Source organism: Apodemus sylvaticus, chromosome 17 (genome assembly GCF_947179515.1).
Source record: "Apodemus sylvaticus chromosome 17, mApoSyl1.1, whole genome shotgun sequence".
NCBI lineage: Eukaryota > Metazoa > Chordata > Mammalia > Rodentia > Muridae > Apodemus > Apodemus sylvaticus.
The window spans coordinates 60,246,399-60,263,690 of record NC_067488.1 but is presented as its reverse complement, the minus strand read 5'-3'; the positions used below and the strand labels follow the sequence as shown (position 1 = coordinate 60,263,690).

The following is a 17,292-nucleotide window of genomic DNA, read 5'->3' as shown; positions in this document are numbered from 1 at the left end:
ACTTTGTCTGCCACTCAATTAGATATCACTTTCAAACATGGGTGCTTCCTTTTACAAACTAACTTTACCTTCATTGTTCGTTGTGCACTAAGGTTTTCTGTATTCCAGCCAAGGGGGTTAAAGGTGTGTGTTAAGGACCAAGCCACACCACAAGTAGAAACAAGGTTTTTCAGTAAATTACACAGTTCTGGAGTTCACAGTGTGATCAAATATCCTGCAACAGGAACCTCAAATAAGAAAATGCCTCTGTAAGATCCAGCTGTAGGGTATTTTCTTCATTAGTGATTGGTGGGGGAGGGCACAGCCCATTGTGGGCGGTGCTATCTCTGAGTTGGTGTTCCTGGGTTCTATAAGGAAGCAGACCAAAGAAGCCACGAGGAGCAAGCCAGTAAGTAAGCAGCACCCCTCTGTGGCCTCTGCATCACCTCCTGCCTCCAGGATCCCGCCCTGTTTGAGTTACTGCCCTGACTTCCCTTAACCATTAGTTCTTACTTGAAAGTATAACAAAATGAAACAAAATCTTTCCTCCCAAGTTGCTTGGCCATACTGTTTTATTGTAGCAATAGAAACCTAAATGAAGATACCATGTAACACAAATAAATAGATGGATAGATAGATGATATATATAAAAATAGATAACATATATAAAATATACATGGGGGCCAAAGCAGTTCTGCTCAATACCTAAACTTAAAATTAATGCATTTTACTATAAAAGAGGCTTTAAGTCCACAAGTATTTGGTACCTGCCTATAGCACCATAGGACAGAAGTGGAGGGAGGAGCTCATGAAGCTGCAGGAGCTCAGCTGAGGCTGAGGCCAGAGGATGAAGGACTTTGTCTAGCCTGGGACACATAGCATGACTCTGTCTAGCCTGGGACACATAGCATGACTCTGTCTAGCCTGGGACACATAGCATGACTCTGTCTAGCCTGGGACAAATACCATGACCCTGTCTTGTAAAAAACAAACAAATGAAAACACTAATAATTTGTGAATGCTGTTGAAATTAGTTGGCTGTGTTCCCCTCTGTTCTTTATACTGTGAGTTTATCACCCGTCACCACAGTAATTGAAGGCTGAGGGTACACTTAGCTGGTATGTCTGTGAGAAATAACTTTGACTACCCTCGGGCTCCTGCCTGGAAATTTCATCACCACGCTGGAAAACAAAGAGCGCACAGCAGAACCGGTTCCACTTTTTCTTGTCTGTGCATGATTACATTCTCATTTCCTCTCCAAATCTTCCCCCCAGGGAGATCTGTCACGATTAGCTAGTGACAATATCTAGTTTATGGTGGTTTTCTATATTTATCCAAACATCTTGTAATATATCAACGATTTAGAGAAGATGAGGGAATTATTTAGCTTTTCAGCTCAGAAATCACATTTCTTTCCTTCTTTTTTTTTGTTTTGCATTGTAGTTTGAGGGGTAATTTTTCAGAATAGAAAAGCTACTAAAATAAATTTTCTTTTTCTCTGTAGAGTTCAAAGAAGTTATCAGATAACACAGACTGCTAATTGATAAGTATATTGATTTAGTTTATAGCTTCACAATTGTCAAAAATTTTTATTGATATATATACATATATTTTATGTATATAATATTTTATATATTTATATGTATATGTTTTATTGACATGTATATATGTATATATACATGTATATATACTCTAATCATATATATATCAATACATGTCAATAAAATATATCAATACAAATATATAATATATGTAATATGCCAATCAAATCTACATCACATTCTTTTTTTAAAATATTTTTATTCTTTGTTTACATTCCAAATGATTTCTCCTTTCCCAGATCCCCCCTCCCCATATGTCCCATAAACCTTCTTCTCTCCATCCATTCTCCAATCACCTCCCTCCTTTTTCTCTGTCCTTATATTCCCCTACAATGCTAGATCAAGCCTTTCCAGGATCAGGACCCTCTCCATACTTCTTCATGGGAGTCATTTGTTATGTGATTTGTACCTTGGGTATTCAGGGCTTCTGGGCTAATTAATATCCACTTATCAGAGATTGCATTCCACGTGTATTCTTTTCTGATTGGGTTACCTCACTTAGGATGATATTTTCCAGATCAAACCATTTGCCTAAAAATTTTGTGAATTCATTGTTTCTAATTGCTGAGTAGTATTCCATTGTATAAATATACCACATTTTCTGTATCCATTCCTACTTTGAGGGACATCTGGGTTCTTTCCAGGTTCTGGCTATTATAAATAGGGCTGTTATGAACATAATGGAGCATGTGTCTTTATTGCATGCTGAGGAATCCTTTGGGTATATGCCCAAGAGAGGTATAGCAGGGTCCACCGGAAGTGTCATGTCCAGTTTTCTGAGGAACCGCCAGACTGATTTCCAAAGTGGTTTTGCCATCTTACAGCCCCACCAGCAGTGGAGGAGTGTTCCTCTTTCTCCACATCCTCACCAATACCTGTTGTCTCCTGAGTTTTTGACCTTAGCCATTCTGACTGGTGTAAGGTGAAATCTCAGGGTTGTTTTGATTTGCATTTCCCTAATGACTAATGATGTTGAGCACTTCTAAAGGTGCCTCTTGGCCATCCGAATTTCTTCAGGTGACAATTCTTTGTTTAGATCTGTACCCCATTTTTAATAGAGTTATTTGGTTCCCTGGGGTCTAACTTCTTGAGTTCTTTGTATATATTGGATATTAGGCCTCTATCAGATGTAGGGTTGGTGAATATCCTTTCCCAATTTGATGGTTGCCAATTTGTCCTTTTGATGGTGTCCTTTGCCTTACAGAAACTTTGTAATTTTATGAGGTCCCATTTGTCAATTCTTGATCTTAGAGCATAAGCTATTGGTGATCTGTTCAGGAACTTTTCCCCTGTGCCCATGTCCTCCAGGGTCTTCCCCAGTTTCTTTTCTATTAGTTTCAGTGTGTCTGGTTTTACATGGAGGTCCTTGATCCACTTGGAGTGAAGTTTAGTACATGGAGATAAGAATGGATCAATTCGCATTCTTCTGCATGCTGACCTCCAATTGATCCAGCACCATTTGTTGAAAAGGCTATCTTTTTTCCACTGGATGTTTTTGGCTCCTTTGTCGAAGATCAAGTGACCATAGGTGTGTGGATTCATTTCTGGATCTTCAATTCTATTCCATTGGTCCACTTGTCTGTCACTGTGCCAATACCATGCAATTTTAACACTATTGCTCTGTAGTATTGCTTGAAGTCAGGGATACTGATTCCCCCAGAATTTCTTTTGTTGTTGAGAATAGTTTTAGCTATCCTGGGTTTTTTTGTTATTCCAGATGAATTTAAGAATTGCTTTTTCTAACTCTGTGAAGAACTGAGTTGGGATTTTGATGGGGATTGCATTGAATCTTTTACATCACATTCTTACCCCTCTAATTGATCCCCTATCTACCACCACCACGTCTACCTTCTGTGTTCACACGCTCTCGCCTTATTAAAACTCACTGAATCCACTCAGTGCTGTTTGTATGTGTGTGGATACAGAACCATCTACCTGATCATGGATACTCTCAGTGTCTCCATCTATGAAGAAAGCTTATTTGCCTTCCCCCATTAGCCAGATGCAGCTTCGTGAGCTCCTCCCTCTGCTTCTCTCTTAGCCATTGTGCTATTGATGTGAAGAGACATCATGATCGTGGCAGCTTACAAGAAATCATTTAATTGACAGCTTGCCTGCAGTTTCAGAGGGCTAGCACATGGTCATCGTCATCATGGCAGAGAGAACGGCATGGTCCTGGAGCAGTAGGTAAGACCTTACATCATGATCCACAGGCAGCAGACAGAGGGAGAGGGGGAGGGGAAGGGGGAGGGGAGGGGAGGGGGAGGGGAGGGGCTGGGAGGGGAAGGGGAAGGTAGGTAGAGAGAGGGAGGGAGAGGGAGAGGGAGAGGGAGGGAGGGAGGGAGGGAGAGGGACAGAGAGAGAGAGGAGAGACAGACAGACCAGACAGCCTGGGCCTGGCTTGGGCTTTTGAAACCTCAGAGACTATCTCTAGTGACAAGCTTCTTTCAATAAGGCTACACCTCCTACTCTTTCCAAAAACAGTTCCAACAGTTGGGGACCAAGCACTCAAAATCATTAGCCTAACGGGGTGGTTTCCCTCCTATCCACTATACTTCCTGGCTGGGTTTTGAATGTCTTGATCTTACAAAGATCTTATGCAGTCACAGCCTCTGAGAGTTCTTTTGAACATTAGCCTCCTCCTGTTCAGAAATCACATTTGGTTTCAGATGCACCCTACTTGTACCTCTTAAAAATCCAATCCTCCTTAATATTTGGAACCAAATACTGAAAACCATAAACCTCTGGGAGTCATTTATATCCCAGAAACCACAGTGAGACCCTGAGTTCTGAGGACCATATAATTTTACTTATTAGAGAACTTTTGGAGAGAAAACCCAATAAATCCTTTATTTGAACCCATTTGATTTGTGTTTTATTTCTTGCAATCCCCAATAAGCAAAACCAAATCCAACAACTTCTATTTTGCTGTGTGCACATATATATGTGTCTGGGTCTGTGTGTGTGTGTGCACACACACACTTATAAGCACATACACAATTCTTAAAATATATGTTTCAAAGCAGCAGTGTCTCTGAAAACAATGTCCTGCATCTTAATTCTTCTTCTCCTGCCACACAAAACACCATGACAGAAGCAACTTATAAATGAAAGCATTTAATTTGAGGCTCATGACTCCAGAGCATTAGGTCATGATGACCTTGGTACGGGGCGTGGCAGCAGTCAGGAAGGTATGGCTAGAGCGGTAGCAGAGTGTCCTCATCTCATTCACAGGCAAGAAGAGGCCGAGAGAGAGAGAGCCAAGCTCGCTCTCAGTAACATACCTTCCCTAGCAAGGCCATGCCACCTAATTCTCCCCAAAGAGTTACACCAATGGAGGACAAAGTATTTAAACATAGGAAGTCTATGGGACCATTCTCCTTCAAACCACTACACCTTGGAAAGATTTTTTTTAAAGGGAAAGTTATCTTTATTGCCATATTGTTTTTCAACAATGATGCATTCATTACTGGTATAACTCAACATTCCAATAAGAACAATATTATGCTTCCAACTCCTCATCCCTTCTTCCTGATCAAGGTCTTCTTCTTCTTTGTAAGGTACTGAGTATTATTGAACTTGGGGACTGAAGTAAGTTAGGCAAATATTCTCTAGTTACACCTTTATCCCAACAACAACCATATTTCCACTGTCTCAATTACCAGTGTCCCAGCCCGGTGTTCAGAACGTGTAGCAGTATATCCCCAAACTCTCTTCTTTTCCTCTTCTATGGTGGGTCCTAGTGCTCGGGGATTGTGTAAATAAATGTCCTTAAACTTTGAGATTTAGGATTCACTTAGCAAAACAGTAATGATGCCTACACTTTATCTCAATTAGCAATTAACTGTAATTTAAAAGTGATTTTTTGAACTCTAGTCAATGAGAACTTGCTGAGCCTTTGTAATGAGATAAAGTGGCTCATAAAATACTCTGGTGATTTAAAACATTTTGTGAACTGCTGGTGGAGATGTACTTGGCTTTGTGTCAGCCCCCGAACTTTTGATTTCGCCATGAAGTTAAATTAGAAGAAGCTACAAGGAACTCTATTTTAATAGAATGTTGTGGTGCCTAAATGAACTCAGTTCTTCCCAAGTTTGACGATCGGTTGTGTTACTAATGTTGTATTTCCTTCCGAGGTAATCTAACCTCAGAAATATAGATTATGAGGTGCAGATGATTTTTAAGGGGTAGTTAGTTCAGTGTTCTGGAACCCCAAAGGTGAATTTGTAGCTCCCAGTGAGTAGGAGTCATGGTATTCACTAGGCCAGCTGGATTCGAAGTTCATCTTGTTTCAAGTCAGCAAGAAACTTGGGGAGCTCTTGGCTGCAGAAGATACGTGAATAGGCTGACCACCAGGGGGCGCAGTTTTGCTGCTACAGGCTTGGGAAAGACCTGTGCTCGACTCCTCTGAAGTCTAAGTTATTAAGTTTCCTTACTTGAGAGACTATGTCTGTGTTTAGTCTCTCTTTGAGAATATGGCAAAACCTTGATTTAAAGCTACACGATACATTTAAAGTTATTCCTTGAGATAATTTCCCCCTACATTCCTTTCCCCTCGTGGCTGGAAAGTGATATTTTGGAGCTATGGTGACTGAAAATCAAGGTGAAAGGGACATTGGGAAAGTCATAGTGTAAAAAGAATGACAGAAACAATTTCTCTGAAGGAAACAAGGACTCCTGCTAAGAAACAGTTGTTCTAATAAGGGAAGTGGATGAGAGTAGGAATTGTTCATGGAAACTATGGAGTTTAAATTTCTTTTCCGTTTAAATCTGATGTCCTATGCCTGGAGAATGAGACTGCATCAGAACAATGCTTCATTTAGTCTTTATCTCCAGAAATGAAACAACATAAAATAATGTACAGGATATTTAAATCAACGGGAGGTTTCCAAACCAGCCTACAACTGGCAATTAGCAATTAAAATAGCCATTCTCAAAGGATTTGAAATTACCCTGTGTCAGGCAGATGGGGCATTTAAAATAGCTTCTCCAAATCAAGGGGCAGCAGCAGGAATTGTCAGGGAGAAGCTACCTTTTTGGGCTCGCATGCTGGGCAAGAAAGGTGGCAATTGCCTATATCACACAGCCAATCAGATTCTTGAGTTTCCTTGGAATCAGCTAGTTATGTTAAGAGTCTGATGTATATATGCACACTTAACGTTGCTTTACATTTGGGGAAGCCTTCGCAGACTCCCTTGGGAGATAAGTTCTCTCTCTCTCTCTCTCTCTTCAGAGAGTCAAGATGAAAAGGCTTTTTAGAAGGACAAAATCTGAAGACCGAGTAGCAGGGAAAAAGGAAACCAGAGAGACACCAGATACCATGGTCCCAAACTGCTCTAGAATAAATTGCAAGAGAGCCGCGGAACACACACTGCAAAAGGACAGAAGTAGGTGGGTGCCAGGCAGTCTCAGCCACCTCGGATTGCAGGCAGGAAGGCAGAAGGAGACTTTCACCTGATCTTCTTAGCCTGCTGTGAACCTCTGTGCTCTGGACAGCAGCTCTGCTGCAGCCAGAAGGCAAGCTTCCCGGTACCCTGGTACCCGGGACTCGGTGAAAAGCATTTCCTCTAAGATCCGCTGATTAACCCCGCCCACAAAGGGAGGTGTCCACGCCCAGAGGAGGAGCTCTTCTGTCGCCCCGCCCACACAGGGAGGCGGGTCCCGTTGGCCCCTCCCCTCTAGGCAGACAAGTGACGCACGACCCCGCCCCCGGCCGCTCCGGAGCGCCAGCCTAGCAGAGGCTGCGAGGCGGGCGGCTGAGGTGGCCGAGAAGCAGCGGCTCGGCAGCTGGCCGCGAGTGCGCGGCGCCCCACGGAACTTCTCCTGCAGCCGCCCCGGCGGCGTCCGCCTGTCCCATGTCTCGCAAGGCGAGCGAGGACGTGGAGTACACGCTGCGCAGCCTGAGCAGCCTGATGGGCGAGAGGCGCCGCCGGCAGCCGGAGCCCGGGGCGCCGGGCGGGGAGCGCAGCCTCTTGGCCGCCGAGTCGGCCGCCAGCCTGCAGGGCGCAGAGCTGGAGCGCGCGGCGCGCAGACAGTTCCAGCGCGACGAGACCCCCGCCTTCGTGTACGCGGCCGCCGCCTTCTCGGCGCTCGGCGGCTTCCTGTTCGGCTACGACACCGGCGTGGTGTCGGGGGCCATGCTGCTGCTGCGGCGCCAGATGCGCCTGGGCGCGATGTGGCAGGAGCTGCTGGTGTCGGGCGCGGTGGGCGCGGCCGCCGTCGCGGCGCTGGCCGGAGGGACCCTGAACGGCGCCCTCGGTCGGCGCAGCGCCATCCTGCTGGCCAGCGCCCTGTGCACCGTGGGCTCCGCCGTGCTGGCCGCCGCCGCCAACAAGGAGACGCTGCTGGCCGGCCGCCTGGTCGTGGGGCTCGGCATCGGTGAGTGGCCGCGCCCGCGAGCCCCACTGACCCCTGCTCCCCCCCTGCTCCGCGCTCCTTCGGGGGGTGGCTCGGTGGCACAAGCGCCCTGGTGGCTGTGGAGGATGCGCTTCCTTCTCCCGGATTCCCACGTGGAATCTGCGGTCGCCCTCGGGTCTGTCAGCGCCGGACAGTCTGGAGCAATATTAGAAACTCCAGCTTCTCCCATCGGGCCTAACCTGAGGCCGCTTCTTGAGTTTACGAGGGTCTGTCTCCACATCCCTTCCATACCCGAGAGTCATTTCCCCACTGCCAGCCCTCCTTTAAGACGTTCAGCCCACCCAGCTTTAGACGAATTGCAAACTGCAATAATTTGCAGAGTCAAGGAGTTTTGAACACCGAAATCCCTGCTCCATTCCAGTTCCCTCTTCTCTGCATTGGATCATCTTTAGAGCAAAATTTCCTCTCCTTGCCTTGTACTCTGGTCGACTCTCAACCTTTCCCCATTCCTAGATGAAGTCTCTGCCCCCCTCCCCCTGAACTTCATGCCAACATTCACCATTCTTGTTTTGCCTTCTCTGCTTTTTCCATGTGGGAACCAAATTATCTATTAAAGGTCATATTCATTTCCTAAATTCACTTAGGAGCTACTCCTGTGGATAAATGCCCAGCAAGCTAGATTCTTGCAATTTACTTTAGAAATGAAGAGATTTAGGTTCTCTGGGCATTGATTTTTTGTTTTTCACTCTGTTTCACTCGCCTCTGAGCGGGCGAGGTACTGTTATTGGTGTGCTCTTGGCAGAGGAGAAGCTGTTTGGGATGTGTCCAGTGTTATTAGAAAGCACTTTTAAAGGGAGAATAGGAAGTTGTGACTTAAATCTCACTGGTAGTTTTCCAAGACACGCTACTGATGGTGCTGTAAAATATTTTCTTGTATAATTCAGTTTCCTTTAGGGTACTGTTAAAGTGCTGCTTCTCTATGGGAGTACTAGATGGATTTCGCCCCCCAGCTGACCACTAGCTGCTGTTTGAGGTTGCTGCACTTCTTGCTTCTGGATAGGTTTGTAAGGGGAAGGCACTCTCATTTCATCAAGCTCTGCCTGTAGGAGCCAGGAGCCTAAAACTCCAGCTCATTGTATCTGTCCCCAGTCACCGACTTTGCTTTACCAGCAATTACGGTAATTACTGAAGGATGCCAAGGCTCTCTGTGAAATGTGGATTTGGCAGAGGACAGTCCACATGACCACCAAACAGACAAAACTGTGGAAATCCACTCTCTGTGTAGAAATGCCCCGTGCCTGTAGGATCCTTCAACAAATGACCTGCCTAGAACTCTAATCGGCATCATCTGCTTAGGATACAGATCCTTTCTTATGCCTCCACCCTCTTTTCCCTCCTTGGCATAGAAATAACACTTCAGTTATCACAGTCTCATTATTAATTCCCAGACTTATATTTTGAGATTGATGTTTTGCAGCTGTGTCTTAATGAAATGTCTGAGTGCCAGATGAAAATTGAAACATTATGTTGATTCTTGCCTGACAGCCTTGAGGCCCTGTCAGGGTCCTTTCAGTTAAAGGACACAGAATTGTCAGGAGAGCATCCTCTATAGTTGGCTTAGCAAATAGGTCTAAAGGCAGATGGAACTGCCTCTCATCCCTTAGGACAGTGCTTCTCCACCTTCCTAATGCTCTGGTCCTTTAATACAGCTCCCCATGTAAAATTATTTTGTCGCTACTTCATAACTGTAGTCTTGCTACTTTTGTAAATATGTCGTGTAACTATCTAATATGCAGGATATCTGACAAGCCACCCCAAAGGGGACTTGACCTACAGGTTGAGAGCCACTGCCTTAGCAGGAGCGATGGGTGAGTAGAACAGGAGATGCAGTGAGCTCCGTGGAGAGAAGCCAGGTCTGGAGATGAGGGAAGGACTGTGTAAGCAAGGAGGTGGATGCAGAAGGAATGAGGATGGTGCACTCTAGGAAGCAGGGACGCCATTGTGAGAACAGCTAGGCAGGATCTGTGTGAATGGAGGAAGAGGACAGGTGCAAACCAGACACGGTCTTTGATACAGGATCCATAACATTCAGGAAAGAAAAGGAAACAGTTCAAGTTTAAATTAGTGGTTAAGCATACAGTTTCAAATATAAAGACCTTCCTAACTCACAGATCATCATCCTCCCAAGAGAGAACTTTTAGTTCTTTTTAGCTGAAAGGAAATGGGTCTCTAACATGAGTGTTTTGTTGATTTGATTGATCTGGTTTGTTTTGGGAGACAATAAATCAGTTTGGTCTGTTTAGAACACCAATTCAGGGCTTACTCTATGGTCACTTTAAAACAGGTAGTCTTTATATGTTGTTAATGGTTTTTATTATTGTTATTGGAGGGTTTTATTGTTGTTGTTTTGGGGTTTTTTGTTGGGTTTTGTCCTATAATAATCTAGTAAATGCCAAAGTAACAAAACATGTCTTGTACCATTTCTAGACAAGTTCTCTATGACAACTTTTTTCTTCACACATACCCTGGGGAAATATAAGGCCTTTGGGATCAGGGGTTTTGTTGATTTTGTCAATTTACAAATTTGTATTCCTGAAGCCTAGAAGAAACATGTCGAGTGCTCAAATGAGTGATGAGCAGAAATGTCACACAGGAAGTGAAGCTTCCATGGCTGGTGTGGTGTCAATTTAATTTAAAACTGTCCTTTCAAAAATATAATTACCGCACTATCAAAATATCTTAAAGGTTGTCTAAAGGTTTTAATGTTGCATTTTGATGAAATCATTCATTCATTTATTCAGTGATTAATGCCTAATCTTCCATGAAAAATTCTGTCAGACTCGGGGTAGGGAGTACATAGCTAAATATGAAACCCACCCTGCAGGCATTTGTCCTTGAACAGAGCAAGAAGACACATTAATAGTCAATCACAAAGCAATAGAGGGTTCTCCATTCAGAACAAACATTGATTGATTTGGCTGTGTGTAGAGATGATACCAGAGGATCTGGAGAGATGTCTCAGTGGTTAAGAGCATCTTCTGTTCTTGCTGGAGCCCGGTTCCCAGTATCCATGTTGTTCAGGTCACAACCACCTATAACCCATAACTCCAGCTTCAAGGAATCTTTGGGGCTGTTACAACGTCATTCTGATGCACGTAGACACATACAGACGCATTCATACCTAACTGAAACTAAAAATTGAATGCTTAAGAAAGGTTTTAGAGAAGCAATATTTAAGTTAGAGATTGGAAGACAAGTAGGAGTCCAGCAGATGATGCACACAGGAAGTGAGAGTGCTGGTTCCCTACCTCTTATGTCCAGGGCACAGGAGAATCCTTTCTGTGCTCTACCTCCTACCTCTGTGAATCCAGGTCTCCTCTTGCTGGATGTGGAAATTTTTCAGCATTTCCCTGAAAAGGTCATAGACACAAAAATCAGGATTCCGTTGTCAGCAAGATCTCAAAAGTCTCCATTTTTCTGTTTGCTTTTACTAGACATTTAAAGTGGAGTTCACTGTAGGAGTGAAGTCACAGGAAAGCCAGGGTTTGAAGTGCAGATGAGTGAGAGGCTGGGATGGATCCCTTCTGCCTGGGATGTCAGCTGGAGAGTCTGTTTAAAGATTGTGTGGGAATAGTCACCATCACCCTGGAGGCTCCAGTGATGGCCGCCGCAGTTCCATGAAGCTCTTCTAAATCCCCCTTGCTTTCCTCTTTCCATTTTGCCTTTTTAGCCCTTCTCTCTTTCTTTCCGACTTTCTTGTCTCACGGAAGATTTTTAGTGTACGAAATTCTTTGCAGAGTTGGTAGCCATGAGGTGAGGATAGTCCAGCCACCGGTTGGTAAAGCGCCCACTGGTCCCTTCAAGTAGAGATCTTTTATAGAGAAAACTTTCCACCAGAGAGTATAGTCACTGATCCTTCTGTGTTCAGTGAGCCCTGAAGACAAACCTGAGAAAAGAAGGATATTTGTGCTGTTTTGGGTCAGAGAAATCTATTTTCTTGGTGAGTTATAGCAAAATAATGTATCGAATGCTGGTGTGTATGCACAGGGCAAACTTTTAGTCCTTTTATTTTGCCTCAGTCAGTACAGAGACCAGACTTTACTATTGTCCCTGCTTTTTGCCCCCCTTTTAAAAAATTATTTATTTGTGATATGTAAGAACACTATAGCTGTCTTTAGATACCAGAAGAGGCATCAGATCCTATGACAGATGGTTGTGAGACACCATGTATGTGTCAGGATTTGAACTCAGGACCTTCGGAAGAGCAGTCGGTGCTCTTAATCGCTGAGCCATCTCTCCAGCCCCTGATTTTTGTCCTTTTAAACTTGAAGACTTAGCTCAAATGAGACACATATTTCTAATGGGTGTGCCCTCACATGAGGTCCATTTTGTACGTGTCTTTATTCTTTGATTTTTTTCTTAAACTAGGGTATATTTATAATAATATTTTATAATAAAATGACTGGGGGTCTGGGTAGATGCCTCAGCAGTTGAGAATAGATACTGCTCTTGCAGAGGACCGTAGTTTGGTTTCTAGTACCCAGTTTGGACAGCTCACCACTGCCTGGGAATCCAGCCTTTGTGGCCATTTCGTGTATATACTTACTTCTGGTCCTTACATATAATTAAAAATAATAAAAATAAATCTAGTGAAAAAATATAAGAGTTTTCTCGAGTTTTTTCCCTCTGGCCCTGTGTTTCTCCTGTTTATCATGTTTTGAAACTCCAGAGTATAGGAATATGGTATCAATACCATACATGTAGCTGGGCTCAGGCTCTGGTGCTGGTATTCACTGCTCCTGATGACTGATGTTGTAGTGTTCTTGCAGAAAATATCAAGGTACTGATATCGTGAGATTCACTGCTTGCTATTCAGACCTTTCTTGAGAATTACATCACAGCAATTTACATAGCCTAGAGAAGTGACATCATAGTATTTTACATAACCTAGAGAAGTGACATCACAGTAATTTACATAGCCTAGAGAAGTGACATCATAGTATTTTACATAACCTAGAGAAGTGACATCACAGTAATTTACATAGCCTAGAGAAGTGACATCATAGTATTTTACATAACCTAGAGAAGTGACATCACAGTAATTTACATAGCCTAGAGAAGTGACATCACAGCAATTTACATGATTCAAAGAAGTGACATCACAGCAATATATGTAACCTAGAGAAGTGACATCACAGTATTTTACATAACCTAGAGAAGTGACATCACAGCAATTTACATAGCCTAGAGAAGTGACATCACAGTATTTTACATAACCTAGAGAAGTGACATCACAGTAATTTACATAGCCTAGAGAAGTGACATCACAGCAATTTACATGATTCAAAGAAGTGACATCACAGCAATATATGTAACCTAGAGAAGTGACATCACGGCAATTTACAGAACCCAGAGAGGTGACATCACAGTAATTTACATAGCCCAGAGAAGTGGCATCACAACAATCTATATAGGCCAGAGAAGTGATGTCACAGCAATTTACAAAGCCCAGATTTGTGGAATTACTCTTAGGTTTACCTCAGTTTCCCTATCAGCTTGTCAGAACTTTCTCTGCTGAAACACAGTTTATAACTTCATGTTGCAATTTGTAGTTGACACAGCCTACTGAACAATACTTTCAAAAATATCATATAAGCCTTTACATTTTTATTCCTACCTGTATACAAACATATAACCTTGTTTGATAAAAATAAATGTCATGCAATATTGAGGTTCATGAAAATACTTTTCTTGAGGTTGAGCATAGTTAACCAAAAGTTGAATTTTCAATAAAGTAGCTCATGTAAAAATATTTGTGTGGTGATGCAAAGATAATAAAGTTTGTTTTTAAAACATTTTTAAAAATTGTTTTTCAGATAGTTTTTTTTTTTTTTTGGTTTTATTTTCCTGCTTGCTATGAAACCAATGTATAAACAGAGCTCCCCTTAATTTCTGGTTTCCTTACATGCTAGCTGTCTCACACCCTCCCTGTCACATCCGTTGGCATGGAGATCGACCTTCAGAGTCCTGGTAGATTATTACCTGATTATGTTTGTCTAGTCGTATGACAACTCCCTCTACGAGTGAGTAAGAAAGCCGTTCACATGCGTTATATCACGTTGTTTATGAGACTTCTGTATTTCTCTTTTCTCTGGTACAAGCACAAAGCCAACTCACTTCTTATTGGTCATGGATACACATGGCAGCCAGCCTGTCCCTTCTCCACACAAATGCACGACTCTGATTTGTTTTCTTTGGCTCTTGGTCCCTACATCACTACATTCTCTAAGCCCTGCAGAGCAGCCGCATTTCATAGTAGCAGGCTATGCAGTGTGAAGGTGTGTCACTCGAGACTGATAAGGCTAACCTTGTTCCTTACTGCTTTCCGCATCCCTCTCTTCTGAGTCTGGGCAGCCATTCTTCATGGGAGAATATCGCAACTAAGAAGTGATGCTTTGTTGAGAGCTTATGCTTCTTGTACTCTGTGCACAAACTCACATAGTCTTCTCAATAATTGAGTGTGTGTGTGTGTGTGTGTGTGTGTCGGGGGGGGGGGGGATGGAGAGAATATAATGGCCAGTTTAAGGATGAGAATATTTACGTAGAAAAGGTGAAGTGATTTCCTTATAGTCACAGAGCTACGAGGTGGAGCAATAGACAGCATCTAAGAGGTCAGGCTTCGAAGTGTCTGCCAGTCACTTTATTGTTGTGATCAAATACATGAAAAGAAGCAACTCGGGGGAAGAAGAGTTAATTAAAGCTCATAGTTAGAGGGTAAAGTAGATTGTGGTGAGGGAGGATAGTAGGGGGAGCCGGAGGAGCCAAGAAGCGGAGCAGGCTGTTAAGCCCCAAGGTTAGCACCCAGAGACCTACTTCCTCCTGCGAGACTCCATCTTCTAAGGTTCTACCAACACCCAAACTGTGCCACTAGCTAGTACCTAAGTTCTCAAACACATGAGCCACAGGGGACATTTCAAATCCACCCACAATGGTGTGCGTGTGCTGACAGACAGTATAGTAACAGCCCTCTCTGAGCCTAATGGTGCCGATCTTTGTCATATCTCATGGGAACAGAATGTTTCCTTTCAAAGTAGATTCCCTTTAATTACTCTTTTTGAATGTTTTAAAAATTAAAAAAAAAACAACACTTAAATTGTATATGCATGAATCTTTTACCTGCATGTATCTCTGTGTACGACATGAACGTCTAGTACCCACGGAGGCCAGAGGAGGGCATTGTATCATGTAGAAATGGAGGTATAGATGGTTGTGAGCCACCATGTGTGTGCTGGGAACTGAACCTGGGTCCTCTGGAAAAGCAGCCAGTGCTCTTAACCATGGATCAATCTTTCCAGCCTCATGAAAGGTTTTTGTTTTAATTGCGGTAATATTAAACATTAAATTTACTACATTGACAATTCTGAAGTGTGTCGTCCTGTAGTGTGAAGGGTGTTAACATATCACATGACAGATTGCTAAAAGGTTTGCATCCTGTCAGACTGAAAATCTGTATCCCCATTAACCACATCCCTGGGCTTTGTGGTTTTGATGACTTTACTTTGTGGTGTTTGTCCTTTGTTCTCCTGTAACTGGCTTAGTTTACATAGCGCAAAGTTCTCAAGGTTTATCCATGCTGAATTTCCTTGTTTTATTACAGCTCCCTTGTGTGCCTGTGTGTGAGAGAGACAGAATTTCCTTCATTTGTCTGCTGATAGCATTTGGTTTGTGTCTGCTTTCTTGGCCATTGTGCATAATTGGACAGCGAGCGTAGGGGTGCAGGGATACTGATAAGATCCTGCTTTGAATTCTTTTGGATATATATCTGGAAAATAGGATTGCGGGGACATCTAGTAGTTCTATTTTCAATATTCTGATGAACAGCTATACTCTCTTCCACAGAAGAAGCACCATTCTACAGCACTCTGAACGTCCAGCCATTTGTATACTTACCAGAACCTCTTATTTTCCTTCTTTTATAGTGGGCATCTTAATTGAGGGACAAATGTTGACAACTTTTCATATGCATGTTAGTCATATGCATAGTTCCTTTGGAAAAAATTCAAATCCTTTACCATTTTTGTTGTGGGTTTATTTATTTATTTGTTATTTTATTTATTTGTGGCACAAGGTCTCATATAACCCAGGCTAATCTATAGCTTGCTATGCAGTTGAGGCTGGTCTTGAACTCCTGATCTTCCTGCCTCTGCTGTCTGCTTTTTTTTAATGGTGTTCTTTTCTGTTGGGTTGTAGGTTCCTATATGTATTCTGAATATGAATTGTGTCTCCCCAGGATATTTTTCTCCCACATCTCATGGGTTGTTATTTCACTCTGTGGGCTGTTTTCTTTGTTCAATCTTTTATTTTTAAAGTTATTTTATTTTTATTTGCATAAAATATGTGTGACGATATTTATGTGTGATGATACATGCATGCAGATAGATGTCTTCACAGTGTCCAGAAGAAGGCGCTGGAGTCTCTGGACCTGGAGTGAGACACTATTGTGAGCCTCCCCCCTCCCCCCACATGGGCATTGGGAAGGGAATCTGAGTATCCAGCAAAAGCATGACATGGTCTCAAACCCCGAGCCATCTTTCTGCCTTCTCTGTGCAGTTTTTACCCTCGTTTTTCCTCCTTTCTGCCTATTCTCATTGTGTTTGCCAAGCTTTTGTTAACACTGACAGGAAATCATGCCCAATCTGTCCTGCCTATTCTTTTCCCTTATAATTTTTCCCAGGAGTTTTAGGTAGTATGTCTTCAATCTGTTTTGGGTCAATTTGTGTTTTTGATTAAGTTAGGGTCCAATGCATTCTTTTGTAAGTGTATATACTCCAGTTCCCCATCACTCTGCATCATTGCCTGCTGTTTTCTCCTCTGAACATTACCTTAAAAATGGCTGACCTAGGGAGGCCAAAACAAAGACACCCAAGCACCTGCCTTGAGCACCACTACAATGGACAAATGTGTGATGGAGAGACCAAAAATAGGGAGTATGAGATGGAGAGATGGAAGAAAAGGAGAAGTGGAGGGTTCTTACACCTGTGGAGAAAGTGGAAATGGAGACTGGACATCAGTGAAGAGCAAGCAGATAAGAGGAGGCCATAATGAGGTCCTGGCCTGGGCTGCTGCCAGAGGCCACATCTGGGTCCCTGTGTGGTGGTCCTGTTACTGCTTGGGTCTGTATCAATGCCTATGGCCAGAGTTACCACCAGAGGCCAAGTGGATGTCTGTGGTCTGGGATGCCACCTGATACCATGTGGATATCTGAGGGCCATGTTGGGGGGACGCGATGATCTCAGTGGCCTATGGGCTACCTGAGGTTGTGAGGACATCCTGGCCCAGGCTGCTCCCTGGGGCC

At 43.2% G+C, this 17,292-nt stretch overlaps 1 protein-coding gene across 1 annotated transcript in view; it reads left to right on the top strand.

Annotated features, from left to right (window-relative positions):
• The first annotated feature begins 7,363 nt into the window (after window positions 1–7,363).
• Window positions 7,364–17,292, top strand: part of Slc2a13 (solute carrier family 2 member 13) — a 329,850-nt gene continuing 319,921 nt past the window's right edge. Inside the window, exon 1 of the mRNA XM_052161309.1 lies at window positions 7,364–7,958. Within this exon, the coding sequence (XP_052017269.1) occupies window positions 7,436–7,958 (523 nt within the window). The 5' untranslated portion in view covers window positions 7,364–7,435. The remainder of the gene's footprint in view (window positions 7,959–17,292) is intronic.